This window comes from Theropithecus gelada, chromosome 3 (genome assembly GCF_003255815.1).
Source record: "Theropithecus gelada isolate Dixy chromosome 3, Tgel_1.0, whole genome shotgun sequence".
Classification (NCBI taxonomy): domain Eukaryota; kingdom Metazoa; phylum Chordata; class Mammalia; order Primates; family Cercopithecidae; genus Theropithecus; species Theropithecus gelada.
This window is the reverse complement of record NC_037670.1, coordinates 178,570,385-178,584,316: the sequence shown is the minus strand read 5'-3', so window position 1 is coordinate 178,584,316 and position 13,932 is coordinate 178,570,385. Positions and strand designations below refer to the sequence as shown.

At 35.8% G+C, this 13,932-nt stretch overlaps 1 protein-coding gene across 10 annotated transcripts in view; it reads right to left on the bottom strand.

The window, feature by feature from the left end:
• The window catches only part of DPP6 (dipeptidyl peptidase like 6), a 1,162,044-nt gene that overhangs the window by 366,681 nt on the left and 781,431 nt on the right, over positions 1-13,932 (bottom strand). For all 10 annotated transcript variants that reach the window (XR_003118544.1, XM_025379256.1, XM_025379255.1 and 7 more), the window contains one exon: positions 4,831-4,925. Coding sequence is in view for 9 of the 10 variants with exons in the window: in XM_025379256.1 (XP_025235041.1) it covers positions 4,831-4,925 (95 nt within the window). In the remaining variant the exon portion in view is untranslated. The remainder of the gene's footprint in view (positions 1-4,830; positions 4,926-13,932) is intronic.

The window sequence follows — 13,932 nt, the reverse complement described above, 5'->3', positions numbered from 1 at the left end:
AGAAGTCAGTGTCCTGCTTCGAAGAGAAAAATTCATGAGAACTTTAGGAACCAGGCAACCATTGGCCAAACATCCAAAGATCCAATTTTGGACCATGAGATATATTTGTGATGGTTCCTTTTTTTAGGAAAAAAGAAAACAAGATACATAATAGAACAAAGGTCATTTTATAAGATGTGCTAACTTGTTGAAAAGAGTCTTACGAGGAGCATAAAAATAAAATAACATTGACATCTAAAATTGTTTTTTAAAGGGTAAAGTGTAATGTCACGGAATTTCTGCGACATCAAACACATAATTCAAGTAAAAGTGAGCTTAGGTTTGATTGTTTATTGATGTTTAGAATTCTGAGCGTGCCTCCTGCTGTAATTACCAGCTCTGGATGCCTCTGCCTCACTCTGGATGCAGGCTACACCCAGCTTCATGAGGGATCGCCCTCAAAACTAAAGGGGCATGGATTCCACTGTCTGCTGCTGCTGCCTGGACCCACGCAGCCACCCACATGCGGCAGCATCGTTGCCATGCTCCTCTGGACTTGGTCATCCTCTGTATCTTCCTTCATAGAACCACCCAACTTCTCCTGCCTGGGCCTTGAGCCCAACCCAGGCTCTCTGGTCTAGCCTAACGCTCTGGAATCCACATGTGGCGTATACCCACATTCCAGCTGTTACATCTGTAATTCAGTCCTATGACACTCCTGAGGGATAAGACTGGACATTCAGACCCTGTGCAACTGGCTGGGGTCCTGCTGTTCCTGAGCAGAGCACAAGGCCAATGCCGGGAGGTAGATCTGAAGCTCAAAGTCATGACCCTAGCAGAGCACAATGCCAAGGCTGGAAGGTAGATCTCAAGTTCAAAGTCATGACCCTAGTGCTGAATGCCCCTCCACACCTCTCACTCACATGGATGTTTCTGGAAAACTGCTCAACTCTATTGATTTGTTACTCTAGAGCAGTCATTCATAAAACACATAGCAATGGAGCACCTACTGTGTGCAGGTCATGGTGCTGAGCATTATGTGGGAGACAAAATTAAATCCCAAACAGAACCTGCTCCAGTGAGTTTAGAACTGGGCTGCGGTCTGTATAACTGAGGAGAGCTACTTCAGAGATGATGTGCTTGTGCTTTGGGGACCACTGTACCTTTATTTGATTCATTTTCTGTAGAAATGTAGACAAACACTTCAAAAATTTTCAAAAGAGGAAATGGATCAAGACATTTTGATAAATGTTTTCTAAAACTCAATTCTTAGCTACTATCAAATATGATATGCTATCAAATAATAAGGATCAGGAAATAGCCTATTACATATATATACATATGTATATACATACATATACACATATATACACATACATATATATATATAAAAAAACCAAAAGAATACCCCCCAAATTGTGAACCATAATATAATCATCATAGAATTTTAAATGTATACACATATAGAAACTCTTTATTTTTGAGATGGAGTCTCACTGTGTTGCCCAGGCTGGAGTGCAGTAGAACAATCTCGACTCACTGCAACCTCCAACTCTCAGGTTCAAGTGATTCTCTTGCCTCAGCTTCCCAAGTAGCTGGGATTACAGGCATGCTCCACCATGCCCAGCTAACTTTTTAATTTTTGGTAGAGATAGCGTTTCACCACATTGGCCACAATGGTCTCGAACTCCTGACTTCAAGTGATCCGCCCGCCTCAGCCTCCCAAAGTGCTGGAATTACAGGCATGAACCACTGCGCCTGGCCTGAACTCAACAATATAAAGTGTTTGTGGTATTGTGAAATATTTCATGATTTCTACCATTTAGAAGCATAATAAAGGATGATTGAATCAGTACATTTAGTCAAAAGAAATTGTTTGGGGGAAGGCAAGGTGAAATACCTCCATGTAAATACAGAACTTAGCACAAGTTCTGAATTTGCTTGATCACCAGCGATCTTAAAAGCTTTCTTGCTGGATTGACATAATGTTTGCAGTGATTTGCAGGCCCTTCTATCTACTTGTCCCATGTAAGAGCCAATCACAGTAAGCATAGGAGCAAAGAAGAAGCTGGAGGCAAACAGGCTTTGGTACCTTGCAGTGATCAGTTATGATGAGGGTCTGTTTTTACTGGGTGGGGAAAGAGAATGAGGTTATTAGAGGTTGTTTGTAGGGAATATTTTAAAATTCTGCTGACCACATAATTTACCAATTCCTTTCCATTTCTCAATCTGTTTAAGGCTGTTTTATAGACCAACTGAAAAATTACAGTTGGTCTCAGATTGCTTTTTATCATTTATACAAGCTCACAGCTTCTGGAATTCAAATGAGAAGAAAACACCTGATCAGTCACCAGGAAGGCAAGAGAACAGAATACGGAAGAGCTACTGCTCCCCATTCCCAGTCCAACGTCCTCCTTTGGGCTGTGGACGATCCTCCAAGCTCTGGCCCCTGTGGAACACCAGGCTTCGCCTTCTCAGTATTTGCTCATGAAAACACACAGAGCATACACATATTCCATTGCTGGATCTCACAGAGTACCCACGTTCTGGGCTGGCAGAAGAAATCAGCTTTAATTTGGAGATAGAGCAATTGAGGCATGATAATTTTAAATGACTAAGTGGCTCTGTGGAAATTAAATCCAGATTAAATTAAATTAGAATGCAGACTGCTAAATGACACGTTTTTTGTTTTCTTTATTTTGAGTCTGTTGACAGGAGCATTTAAATGTAGCTTTGAGAAAGGAATAATGAACCCATTAGGCTGTATACATTTGGTGTTTAATAAATGTTTATAAAATGAATGGAAAAATGACATTTTAAGGAAAAAAAAAAGGATTGCATGACATAGAATAAGCCAGAAAATTTGTGAGATGAGGACTTTTCTTTACCCATGGTGGTTTCTGAAGTCACCTTATTAAAGGGGACTTGGCTAAAATAACTTCAGTTAAAATATATGATCTGTTACAAGCTATTGATTTTAAAACAAGAAGGCAGCTCACATTCATGTATTTCATTGCTAAGTGCTGCTGTTTTGTACAACACTGCCTTGACTAAACTGACATCCTCACAGGAAATAATAACATTCTGACATTAAAATGCACTCACGCTCAGCAACAGTCTGATCATTTTATCCTCTCTATTAATATTAGAAAACCATTTCTGCAACGTTAGTATTTCTAAATGAGTTGAATCAGATTCTCTTAAGGGAATAATTCTACCAAAGATGATTTTTTAATGCAAAAATGCAGGCACATGCATTTGTCCTAGGTCCTACTTTGCAGAATACTATTTCATTCAATCAAGTGATGGTTTTTGGAACTACGCCATCATCCAACACCGCGCGGCCTTCCTTACACCTGCAGTCTATGTTAAGGGCAGCATCCACCTAATATTAAATCCCAGCAAACCTTTTAATAAAAGGTATCTTTATGCAAAAGAAAAGAAACGGCAGTATTTAACTAGCAAGTTCCATGTTCTTTAGGAGGGAGAGGAAGGCAGCACAGTATTTCTGTGGGTCTGGGGTGGGGTGGGGTAAAGATGAAGCCATCCTTCCTTCTCCCTGGAATGCAGGCTTCTGGGACCCCGCCTGAATGCTCCCTCAGCCATCAGTGAGCTGGGAGACTCATGCTCTAAGTCTGGGTTCAGTATCCTTATCTGTAAAACCAGGGAACCGATTAATTTTTTCTTTTACAACCTCCTCTAATCCTGGATTATAGGATTCTAGGATTTCTGTGTTTCTGATTCATACCAGAGCCCTGTTATGATCGCTGTAACTCAGGATTCACAGCCTGTTTCAATTCTTGCTTTTTAACATAGATTTAACCTTAGTTCCGTCCTTTGATTTCCCCAGTGTCTCAAACAAGAAAAGAATCAACTGCTTAGAGTTGGAGATTTATTTATTCTAATAAGAGTCTGAACATTTTGTAAACAAACAAAATGTTCATTCTCTTTAAATTGATTTTGGTATATAACTTCTGTCAATGTTTCTAATACATATCTTTAACCATACATGAACATCAAATCTTAATGCCATTTAAATCTTTGGGGTCAGATACAGTGGCTCAGGCCTGTAATCCTGGCACTTTGGGAGGCCAAGACAGGAGGATTGCTTGAGTACAGCAGTTCAAGACCAGCCTGGGCAACATAGTGAGACGCTATCTCTACAAACCAAACCGAAATCAATTAGCTGGGCATGGTGGCACATGCCTGTAGTACCAGCTACTTAGGAGGCTGAGGTGGGAGGATTGCCTGAGCTTGGGAGGTCAAGGCCACAATGAGCCATGATTGCACCACTTCACTCCAGCCTGGGCAATGGAGCGAGATCCTGTCTCAAAAAATATACATATATTTGGGAAAACAAGTTTTCCCAAATTATAAAGCAGTGGCATTCATATTGACTCAGTATTTGCTTTAACGCATAAGCATCACTTAATATAATTAGGGTAAATACAGTCACAGTACCTAAGTTAATACTTCCTATGCATGTGGAGATGAGCTTTTTTTAAACGGGATTGAGCAAATTCTCCTGAAGTATTCTACATGCATTATTGCAATTGTTCTGTAAATGTGTAAAAGCCTTAGGACTTTATCTTTTAATTATATATGATATGCAACACTTGTTCCCAACACCTGCAGAGAAATTTCCCGGACACTGAAAGAAACAGTGCTTTTATCTTATTAAATTAGTGTGGTTTCAATTTCACATTATCTTTGGTTGCTCAGCCTGTAGTATTACAAGTTTATTGCTTCTCCTTGGCTATGCGAAAAGTGGAAACCAAAAGTCATTTTCTGCTTTATTGACTTGCAGGAAGAAAAACCGAAATTATCCTGGTCATTAAAGAGAGTACTTACAATTTTTTTGCCTTCTATTAAGACAGTAGAAGTATTTGTTTCAACATTCCACAGTCTCACTGTTCCTTTCTGTTCTCTGTAGATGAATTCTGTATCTGTAAGAGAGGAAGTAGAAAAAACCACGTGAAACATCAAAGAACTCCCCTCAGCTTTTGACGAATGCTTATGTAAAGTAAAATCGCTAGTTTTGAAAAAAAAGATAGGCTCCCACTCATCAAAGGGCCCTTTCAAATGGTGCAATACACCTAAATTTTCTTAATCCAACCTCACGTGATGCTTCTCTCCTACTTTACACACTGACATAGAAAGCACAGGCGCACACCCTGAAAACCTTTGGAACAGCTAGAATGTTCTTGGGCAGGACACAAAGAGCAGATTAAGAAAGCAGCTATTCCAAGAGGCCAAAGACAACTCCTAGTAAAGGGACTAATTTCCTATATCCAACTTTGGAGTAAATCTGTATGCAGAATGCCTGCGGCCCATAGCCACATCCTGCAAAACGTGCTTTCCTCTGCTCCACAAGCTCCCCTAGGTGCTCTTGCTTGGAGGAGTTGGCTGCTTCGCTGCCGTGAATACCTTTGAATCTAAACATCTCATAGATGCTGAGTCTGGCCTCTTGTATATAAACAACCAAGATTTCAAATTAGAAAATTAGGAAAAACGCTTACTCAAAATAGTAAGCATATGGACACGTACTTATATATCTCCTATGAACGAAAGGGCATATTTCTGAAAGGTAGGGTTGTATTAAAAAAAAAAAAAAAACTCCCCAAAATCAATGAGATAAAAACACTCCAACAGAAAAAAAAAATAGGCAAAATAAATACGCCAAGAAATGTTATAAAACAAAAATAGTGAGTAAGCACATGAATAGACTCTTAAAGTCATGAACACTCTGATGATGCAAAATAAAAGCAGAGATAGGTACCATTTTGCAGCCACTACCTTAGAAGACAGTAAGAAAATTTCATACGGGAAAATTACTTCCTGAAATGTAGGGTTGTAGGTTGAGAGGCAGGGACCACAGTGGGGAGAAGGAAAACACTGTCTTTCTGAGTGAAGGCAGTAACCTTGAGCCAGTTTGATGGTAAAGGCATTTCACATATAATAGTTGACTGAAAAACATGATGCAGGCTAGATTAATTCAAAAGCAGAGTTGTTATAATTTAAGTATGTGTAGATTTTATGAGGAAAATGAAAGTCTATCACTATAATGAAAATTTCATCATCGATATGGACCTAGATCAACCTATTTTACGAATTATGTAAATTACATCCAAAGATTCAGTGCTAAAGTTAACAGACATTTTAGGTGAAATTGTTTTCATTTATTTTCCTGGTAATACTTTCATGAACAAATCAAATGAGTCAATTTTTCTGTTTCTTAAGCAAACACACCAAGGTGCACCTATCGAATGAGCTATCTCCCATTACAAGCACTCACATGGAAGCCTCGGCAATCATTTCAGTGAAGTTGCCCTTATATAGCAAATTTTATAATTTTTTTTTTTTTTAGAAAGCACTTAAGTTTGTTAGTTATGTAAGTTGCAAAAAAGGTTACTACTTAATTATCTCCTTATCTCCCTTTGTTCACTAGCTTTTACTTTGAATGAATTTCTAAATATCAACTTTGCCTTCAGTGGATGAAGATTTACTGCCTTTGACCCCTGCTCAGGAGTTCCAAGTTCTCTGCTTTTACCCCACCCCCACATTACTGATCACAGTGAAACATAATGATTGTTTAAGAGTGTGCAGTGGGGAGCTGAACAATGAGAACACAGAGAAGGGAACAACATACACTGGGGCCTGTTGCAGTGGGGCAGGAGGAGGGAGAACATCAGGATAAATAGCTAATGCATGCAGGGCTTAATACCTAGGTAATGAGTTGATAGGTGCAGCAAACCACCATGCACACGTTTACCTATGTTACAAACCTGCATATCCCGCACATGTATCCCGGAACTTAAAGTAAATACATACATAAAAAAGATTATGCCGTACTACATTTGAGGTACATAAAACCTGCTTGTTTCAATGGAAACCAATGAGACCATTTCAGAATTAGAACATATGATTGCTTTTCTTTCTCCTGAATTTTATCATTCCAGTACTTTAAACAGTTCTATCTCATGTTTATGTATCTTTAAATACTATGTTGTTTAGTTTTCTTTGCATTTGAGCTTAATAAGGTGATATTTACTCTGTTTCTCAGTAATTTATATTATATCATATTTCTAAGGTGAATATAATAGTCCATACTATCTTGGCACTTAGTTCTCACTGATGTACACGACTCAAGTGTATATTACAATGGATACCAGTCATTCCTAGTTTTATCGCTATTACAAACCATTCTACTAGGAATATTCTTCTTTACCTCTTTTGGTACAAATGTGCAAGGCTTTTGCTTCTCCTCTCCTCTCCTCTCCTTTCCTTTCTTTTCTTTTTTCTGTTTTATTGGATGGAGTTTCACTCTTATTGCCCAGGCTGGAGTGCAATGGCACGATCTCGGCTCACTGCAACCTCTGCCTCCTGGGTTCAAGTGATTCTCTTGCCTCAGCCTTCCCAGTAGTTGGGATTACAGGCTTGCACCACCACACTGAGCTAGTTTTTGTATTTTCAGTAGAGGCGAGGTTTTGCCTAGGTTATGGGAATTCTTAAACTTGCAAGTTATTTTCAAAAGTGGTTATGGCACTTTAACAGGCACCAATAGTGAATGAGTTCTCATAACTCACATCCTATCTAAAACTTGCTATTTTCAAACTTCTTACTATCTTCCAATACAGTGGGTGCAAAAAATGGTATCTCTGATTTTATTTTGCAGCATCAGAGTGTTAATCACTTTAAAAGTCTCTTCATGTGCTTATTTACTATTTTTGTCTTATTTTATAAAATTCATTGGTGTACTTACTTTGCCTACTTTTTTCTGTTGGAATGTTTTTATCTAATTGATTTATAAGAGATTTTTATACATCCCATATGAAATATTCATTAGTTTTATGTGTTGAAAGTCCATTTTATTAGTTGTGGTTTTCATTTTATATATAAAATATTTTGATAAACAGAAATTATTAATGTAGTAAAAAATGTTTACCCTTTGTGTTTGATATGACATAAATAATAAATACTTTCCCATTACAAGGTCATAGTAATATTCTCCTATATTTTTTCTGAAACATTTTTTACTTTTCCTTTAAAAAATAAAGGCTTAATTCACTGGAAGATGACATGAATGTATGGTGTGAGGTAGGAATCTAATTTTCTATGTTTATATCTATAGCTATTTGTTCCAGTACAATTTGAGAAGGTCATTATTCGCTCTGTAAGATGTGATGTCATCAATAATATTTCAGCAACAATATCTGCAGTCATTGGGTCATATGGGACTTTCTTATGTGTTCACTGATGAGTTGGCTCATTCCTGCATCGATACTACACTGTGAAATTATGTACCTTTGTAGTACATCTTGCTATCTGGAAGTTTTCCCGTATGCTTTTCCTTCACGAAGGGTTTGGTGTTCCTTAGGATTTTGCTGTTTATTATACGTGTTACATTCAGCCTGTTAAACTAGTAAAGAATTCTCCTGGGAAACTGACGGAAATTTCATTCAGTTGAAAGTTCCATTTGGAGGAAATTGGACACCTTTACAACACTGAGTCTTCCTTCTGTGTACTTTGTCTGCCTTTCTGTTTATTTAGTTTTTTCTTTTTAGCATCTTTCCATGAGTTTTTATATTTATCCATTGACAAAAATAACACAAAACATAACCTATCTAGAAATAAATCCACAAAGGATGTGAAAGACCTCTACGCCCCTTTATTGTGGATCATCTATTTCATCAGTAGCCCCAGGCAACAAGTGATCTGTTGTGTTCATTAGATAGGTTTGCCTCTCCTAGAATTTCTTACAAATAGAATCACACATTACACAGTCTTTTGTGTTTCTCTCCTTTCACTCATCATAATGATTTTGAGATTTATCCATGTTATTCCATGTATTAATGTTTCATTCCCTTATACTGCAAAAGAGTAGTAGTCTAGAGGACTGATAGATCTCAATTTTTATGCATTCAAATTCATGCATTGGTGAGAATTTAGACTGCTGCCAGGTTGTAGCTATTATATTGTTGGGTCATATGGTATATGTTTGCACTTAACTTTATGGGAAACTGTCAAACTATTTTCCAATGTAGCTATACCATTTTGCATTTCCACCATCAATTGTATAAGAGTCACATGCACACCATTTTTTCGCTATTAGTTGGCAAAATCAGTCTTTTAAACATTAGCCACTCTAGCAGGTGTGTAGTGGTATCTCACTGATAAACAGTAATAATGAACATCTTTTCATGTGATTATGGGTCATTTGCAGGTTTTTTGCAAAGTATCTATAAAAATTTTGTCCAATTTTTTTTTTTTTTTTTTTTTTTTTACAATTTATTACTGAGTCCTTTAAACATTCTGGATATGAGTCTTTGTCTGAGATGTATTTTTTTAAAAATTATTTACCAGGGTGTGGCTTTCCTTATTATTCTCCCAATTAATTTTTTAAACACTGGGGCCTGTCGTTGGGTGGGGGTCTAGGGGAGGGATAGCATTAGGAGAAATACCTAATGTAGGTGATGGGTTGATGGGTGCAGCAAACCACCATGGCATGTGCATACCTTATACCTATGCAACAAAACTGCACATTCTGCACACGAACCCCAGAACTTGAAGCATAATAATAAAAAACTATTTCTAAAGTGAATGAAATGTTTTTTTTTGTATTTTTCTTTTATGATTCATGTTTTTAGTATCCTGATAAATTTTTGCCTATCTCAATGTTACAAAGATTTTATCTCATGTTTTCTTTAGGAACTCTAATAATTTTAGCTCTTTCATTTAGGGTCTACAATCAAATTTTAGTTATCTTTTAGACAGTATATGTGACAAGTAGCAATGTTCCTTTCTTTTCAGTCACATAACTCGTTTGTTATTCAGGTATGTTGTTGAAAAGATTGTCTTTTTCCCACTGAATTACTTCGGCTTTTTTTTTTTTTTTTGGTCAAAAATGAATTGAAAATATATGTGTAGATTTCTTTTTCTGAACTTTCTATCCCATTCCATTTATCTGTGTCTATTCTTAATGCCAATGCCATACTGTGTTGATTACTGTAACTTTAGAGTAAGTCTTGAAATCAAGTAGTATAAGACCTCAAACTTTGTTTTACTTTTTCAAAATTGTGTTGGATAGTTTAGGTCCTTTGTATTTCAATATAAATTTTTAAATTATCTTGTTGATTTCATCAAACAAGTATTTGGAATTAGGATTGGTATTACATTGAAACTATAGTTCAATTTGAGAACAGCCATCTTAAAAATATTGCTTATTCCAATCCAAGAACATAGTATATATCTTTATTTGTTTACATGTTTCTTAGCTTCATTTTGGAAGTTTAGTAGTTTTCATGTACAGATTTTGAATTTCTTAATAATTTAATCCCAAAATTTTCCAATACTTTTTCATTATTGTAAATGGTATTACTGTTTAATTTCATTATTTGTTAGTTTGTAATGTATAAAAATAAAATTAATTTTGTCTATTGATTTTGTGTCCTGCAACTTTATTCAATGCACTTTCTAGTTTTAGTTCACTTAAAAAATACACTTCTTGGCCAGGCACGGTGGCAGGCACCTGTAGTCCCAGCTACTCAGGAGGCTGAGGCAAGAGAATATCGTGAATCTAGGAGGTGGAGTTTGCAGTGAGCCAAGATCACCCCACTGCACTCCAGCCTGGACAACAGAGCAAGACTCAATCTCAAAAAAAAGAAAAAAAATATATACTTCTTAGAGTTTTAAGACACACAATCATGTTATGCAAATAAGGACAGGTCTACTCCTTCCTTTCAAATCTGTGTACCTTTTATTTATTTTTTGGCTTTATCGCACTCACCAGGACCTTTATTACAACGCTAAATAAAACTAGTGTTAGAAAACATCTTTTCATTGTTCCCAATGTTAGGCAGAAAGCATTGAACTTTTCACCATTGAGTATAACTTAGGTGTAATTTCTTTTTTTCATAAATGACCTTAATAAGTCTGAGGAAATTCCCTTCTATTCCTAGGATGTTGAAAGACTTTATCACAAAACATTGATTATTATAAAATGCTTTTTGTGCAGCTATTGCAATTATCTTATGAGGTTTCTCTTTTATTGTCATTAATATAGTAAGCTATGTTCAATGATTTTCAGATGTTAAACCAACTTTGCATTCCTAAGATAAACCCGTTGGTCATGATGTATTACCATGTTTTACATATTATTGATATTTTTTTTTTTTTTTTGAGACAGGGTCTTGCTCTGTTACCTAGGCTGAAGTGCAGTGCCATGATCATGGCTTACTGTATCCATGACCTCCTGGGCCCAAGAAATCCTCCCCACTCAGCCTCCCAAATAGCTGGGACCACAGGCACAAGCCACCATGCCTGGTTAATTTTTTAAATTTTTGTAGAGATTGAGTCTCAGTTTGTTATTCAGGCTGGTCTCAAACCCCTGGGCTCAAGCAATTCTTCTGCCTCAGCCTCTCAAAGTGCTGGAATTATGGGTGTGAGGCACCATGCCAGGCCTATTGTTGATTTTTATATGTTAATATTTTGCCAGGCCTTTTTGCCTCATAATCACGAAGGATATTGGTCTTAATTCTTTTTTCTTGTGATTTCTTTATCTGGTTTTAGAGTGAGAATATTACTGCTTCATAAAATAAGTTGGGAAGTGTTCCATTTTATTCTATTTTCTGAGAAAATTTATGTTAAATTTTCATAATTTTTGCCTTAAATATTTGATAGAATTAATTAATGAAGCCAAATGGGCATGAAGTTTTCTTTGTACGAAGCCTTTGAATTACAGATGCAAGTTCTTTAACTGAAATAGAGCTGCTTCAGTTTCCTATTTCTTCTGAGGTTGGTGTTGAAAACAGGAGTCATTTGATGATTTGTCCATGTCATCTAGCTTGTAAAATTTATTGGTATTGTAGGAGAGAAAGGATCTTTTCTCACCCATTGTCAGGGTCATGGCTGAGGCACCTACAACAAAAGACATATCAACACGAGAAAAGCATACACATTTATTTAACATAAGTTTTATGTGACATGGGAAACTTCACATAGGAACATCCAAAGAAAAAAGGAAACCTGTGTATTTTTATGCTTCGGTTTGAAGAATGGTGGACAGTTACGGAGAAGTATGATTGGAGAAAGGTGATGTGATCTAATGGTAATAAATGGGGAATTTAGCAAGGCCTGTTGGTTGACATTCTTCTTTGTGTCCCTGTGTCTTGTGAAATAAGGAAATTCCTTTCTTCTGGGTACAAGAAGAACACTTCTAGAATGAAAGTCTTGTAACCTGCTTCAGAAGAAAGTCAGCGGATTCTTGCATGGCCTGCTTTAGGAGAGAAGTGTGGAGGAAGGGCAGAGAGACCTTTCTGTTTCTGCTATTTCCTCCACTGCCAAGGTGCCATATTTTGTGGTAGTATATCCGGAACCCCATCAGTATAAATTTAGTTTTATTTTAAAAATAAATTATTTATTTAAAAATATTTATTAATTTAAAAAATATGCATTTTGTTTTAATTAAGAGTGTGTTATCTTTTTAGTAAGATAACAGGTTATGCTTTAGTAGGATAGAAGTATCTGCATTTATCTCCCTACTTTATTTCCTGAATTGGTCATTTGTATCTTCTTTTTTTGTTGACCAAACTGGATATTTATCAATTTTATTGACCTTTCAAGGAACAAGCTCTTGGCATTATCGTGTGTATTATTTCTGTATTCTACTTCGGAAAGTTATTTTCTTTTCTTTGTTATTCCTTCCTTCTGCTTGCTTCAGCTTTAATTTACTTCTTTTCTTCTATCTTGTTAAGATGAAAGCCTAGGTCTTTGGTTTAATATTTTTTCCTTGCTAATTAAACTATTAAAGCTAAATTTTTTCCTGTATATATAGCATTAATGATGTCTCACAAATTTTGATATGCCGAATTACATTATTATTCAGTTTAAATTGTTTCTAATTTTCCCTGTAGTGTCTCATACACCCACTAGGTATTTTGAAATCTGTTACCTTCCAAATATTTAAAGTTTATCTGACCATCTTATTGTTACAGATTTTTTAAATTTAAATCCACTGGATCAAAGACTACTTTGTAGATATTTCAGTCTTTTGAAGCCTATTACATTATTTTTATGGACAATAATATAGTCTACCCTTTAAATATACCATATGCACATGTAAGAAAACCATGTATATGGCTGGGTTGGGTTTATCATTTGTTTGTTTGTTTTCTAAGTGTCTCTTCCATCTTGTTTCTCTCTCATTATTTGGCTTTCATTTTATTGTTTAAATATCTTTAGAATTTTAATTTTCCTATTTTAGTTGCATTTCTTTGCATTATCTTTTTTTACGGTTGTCTTAGAAGTTATATACCATTAAATTTCCAAAGTCCAGAAGCAATTAACAATGTACCACTTCTTATAAACTATTGAAACCTGCTAAGTTTTCAGGTCTATGTCCATTCCCATGCAATTACAGTTGTTACATGTATTACATCAACATACTTTACATATTACAGAAGACAATGTTATAGTTTTAGTTTATGACACAATATGGTTTATAAAGAAATTAAAATTAAAAAGTCAAAAAGAAAACAATGTCTTTTGCATTTATCCACAATTGGCCATTTCTGATTTTTTTATTCTTTATCAAGATTTGAGTTTCCATCGTCTATCATTTTCCTCCATGATGAAATTCCCTTAGGATTTCTTTTTGTACGGGTCTGCTGGAAAAACACATTATTTTATATTTGTTTTATCTGAAAATATCTTCATTTCACCTTTATTCTTGAAGAATATTTTCTGTGAATATAGATGTCCAGTTTATAGGGTTTTTTGTTTTGTTTTTTGCCTTTCAGCATATTGAAACTCTGTTCCACTCTCTTCTGGCCACCACGGTTTTTAATGAGAAGTCAACCATTAATTGAATTATTTCCCAGAATGTATTATTTTTCTTTTGGTGCCTTTAAAATTTAGTTGCTGCCTTTGGCTTTTGAAGTTGACTGTTACGTGCTT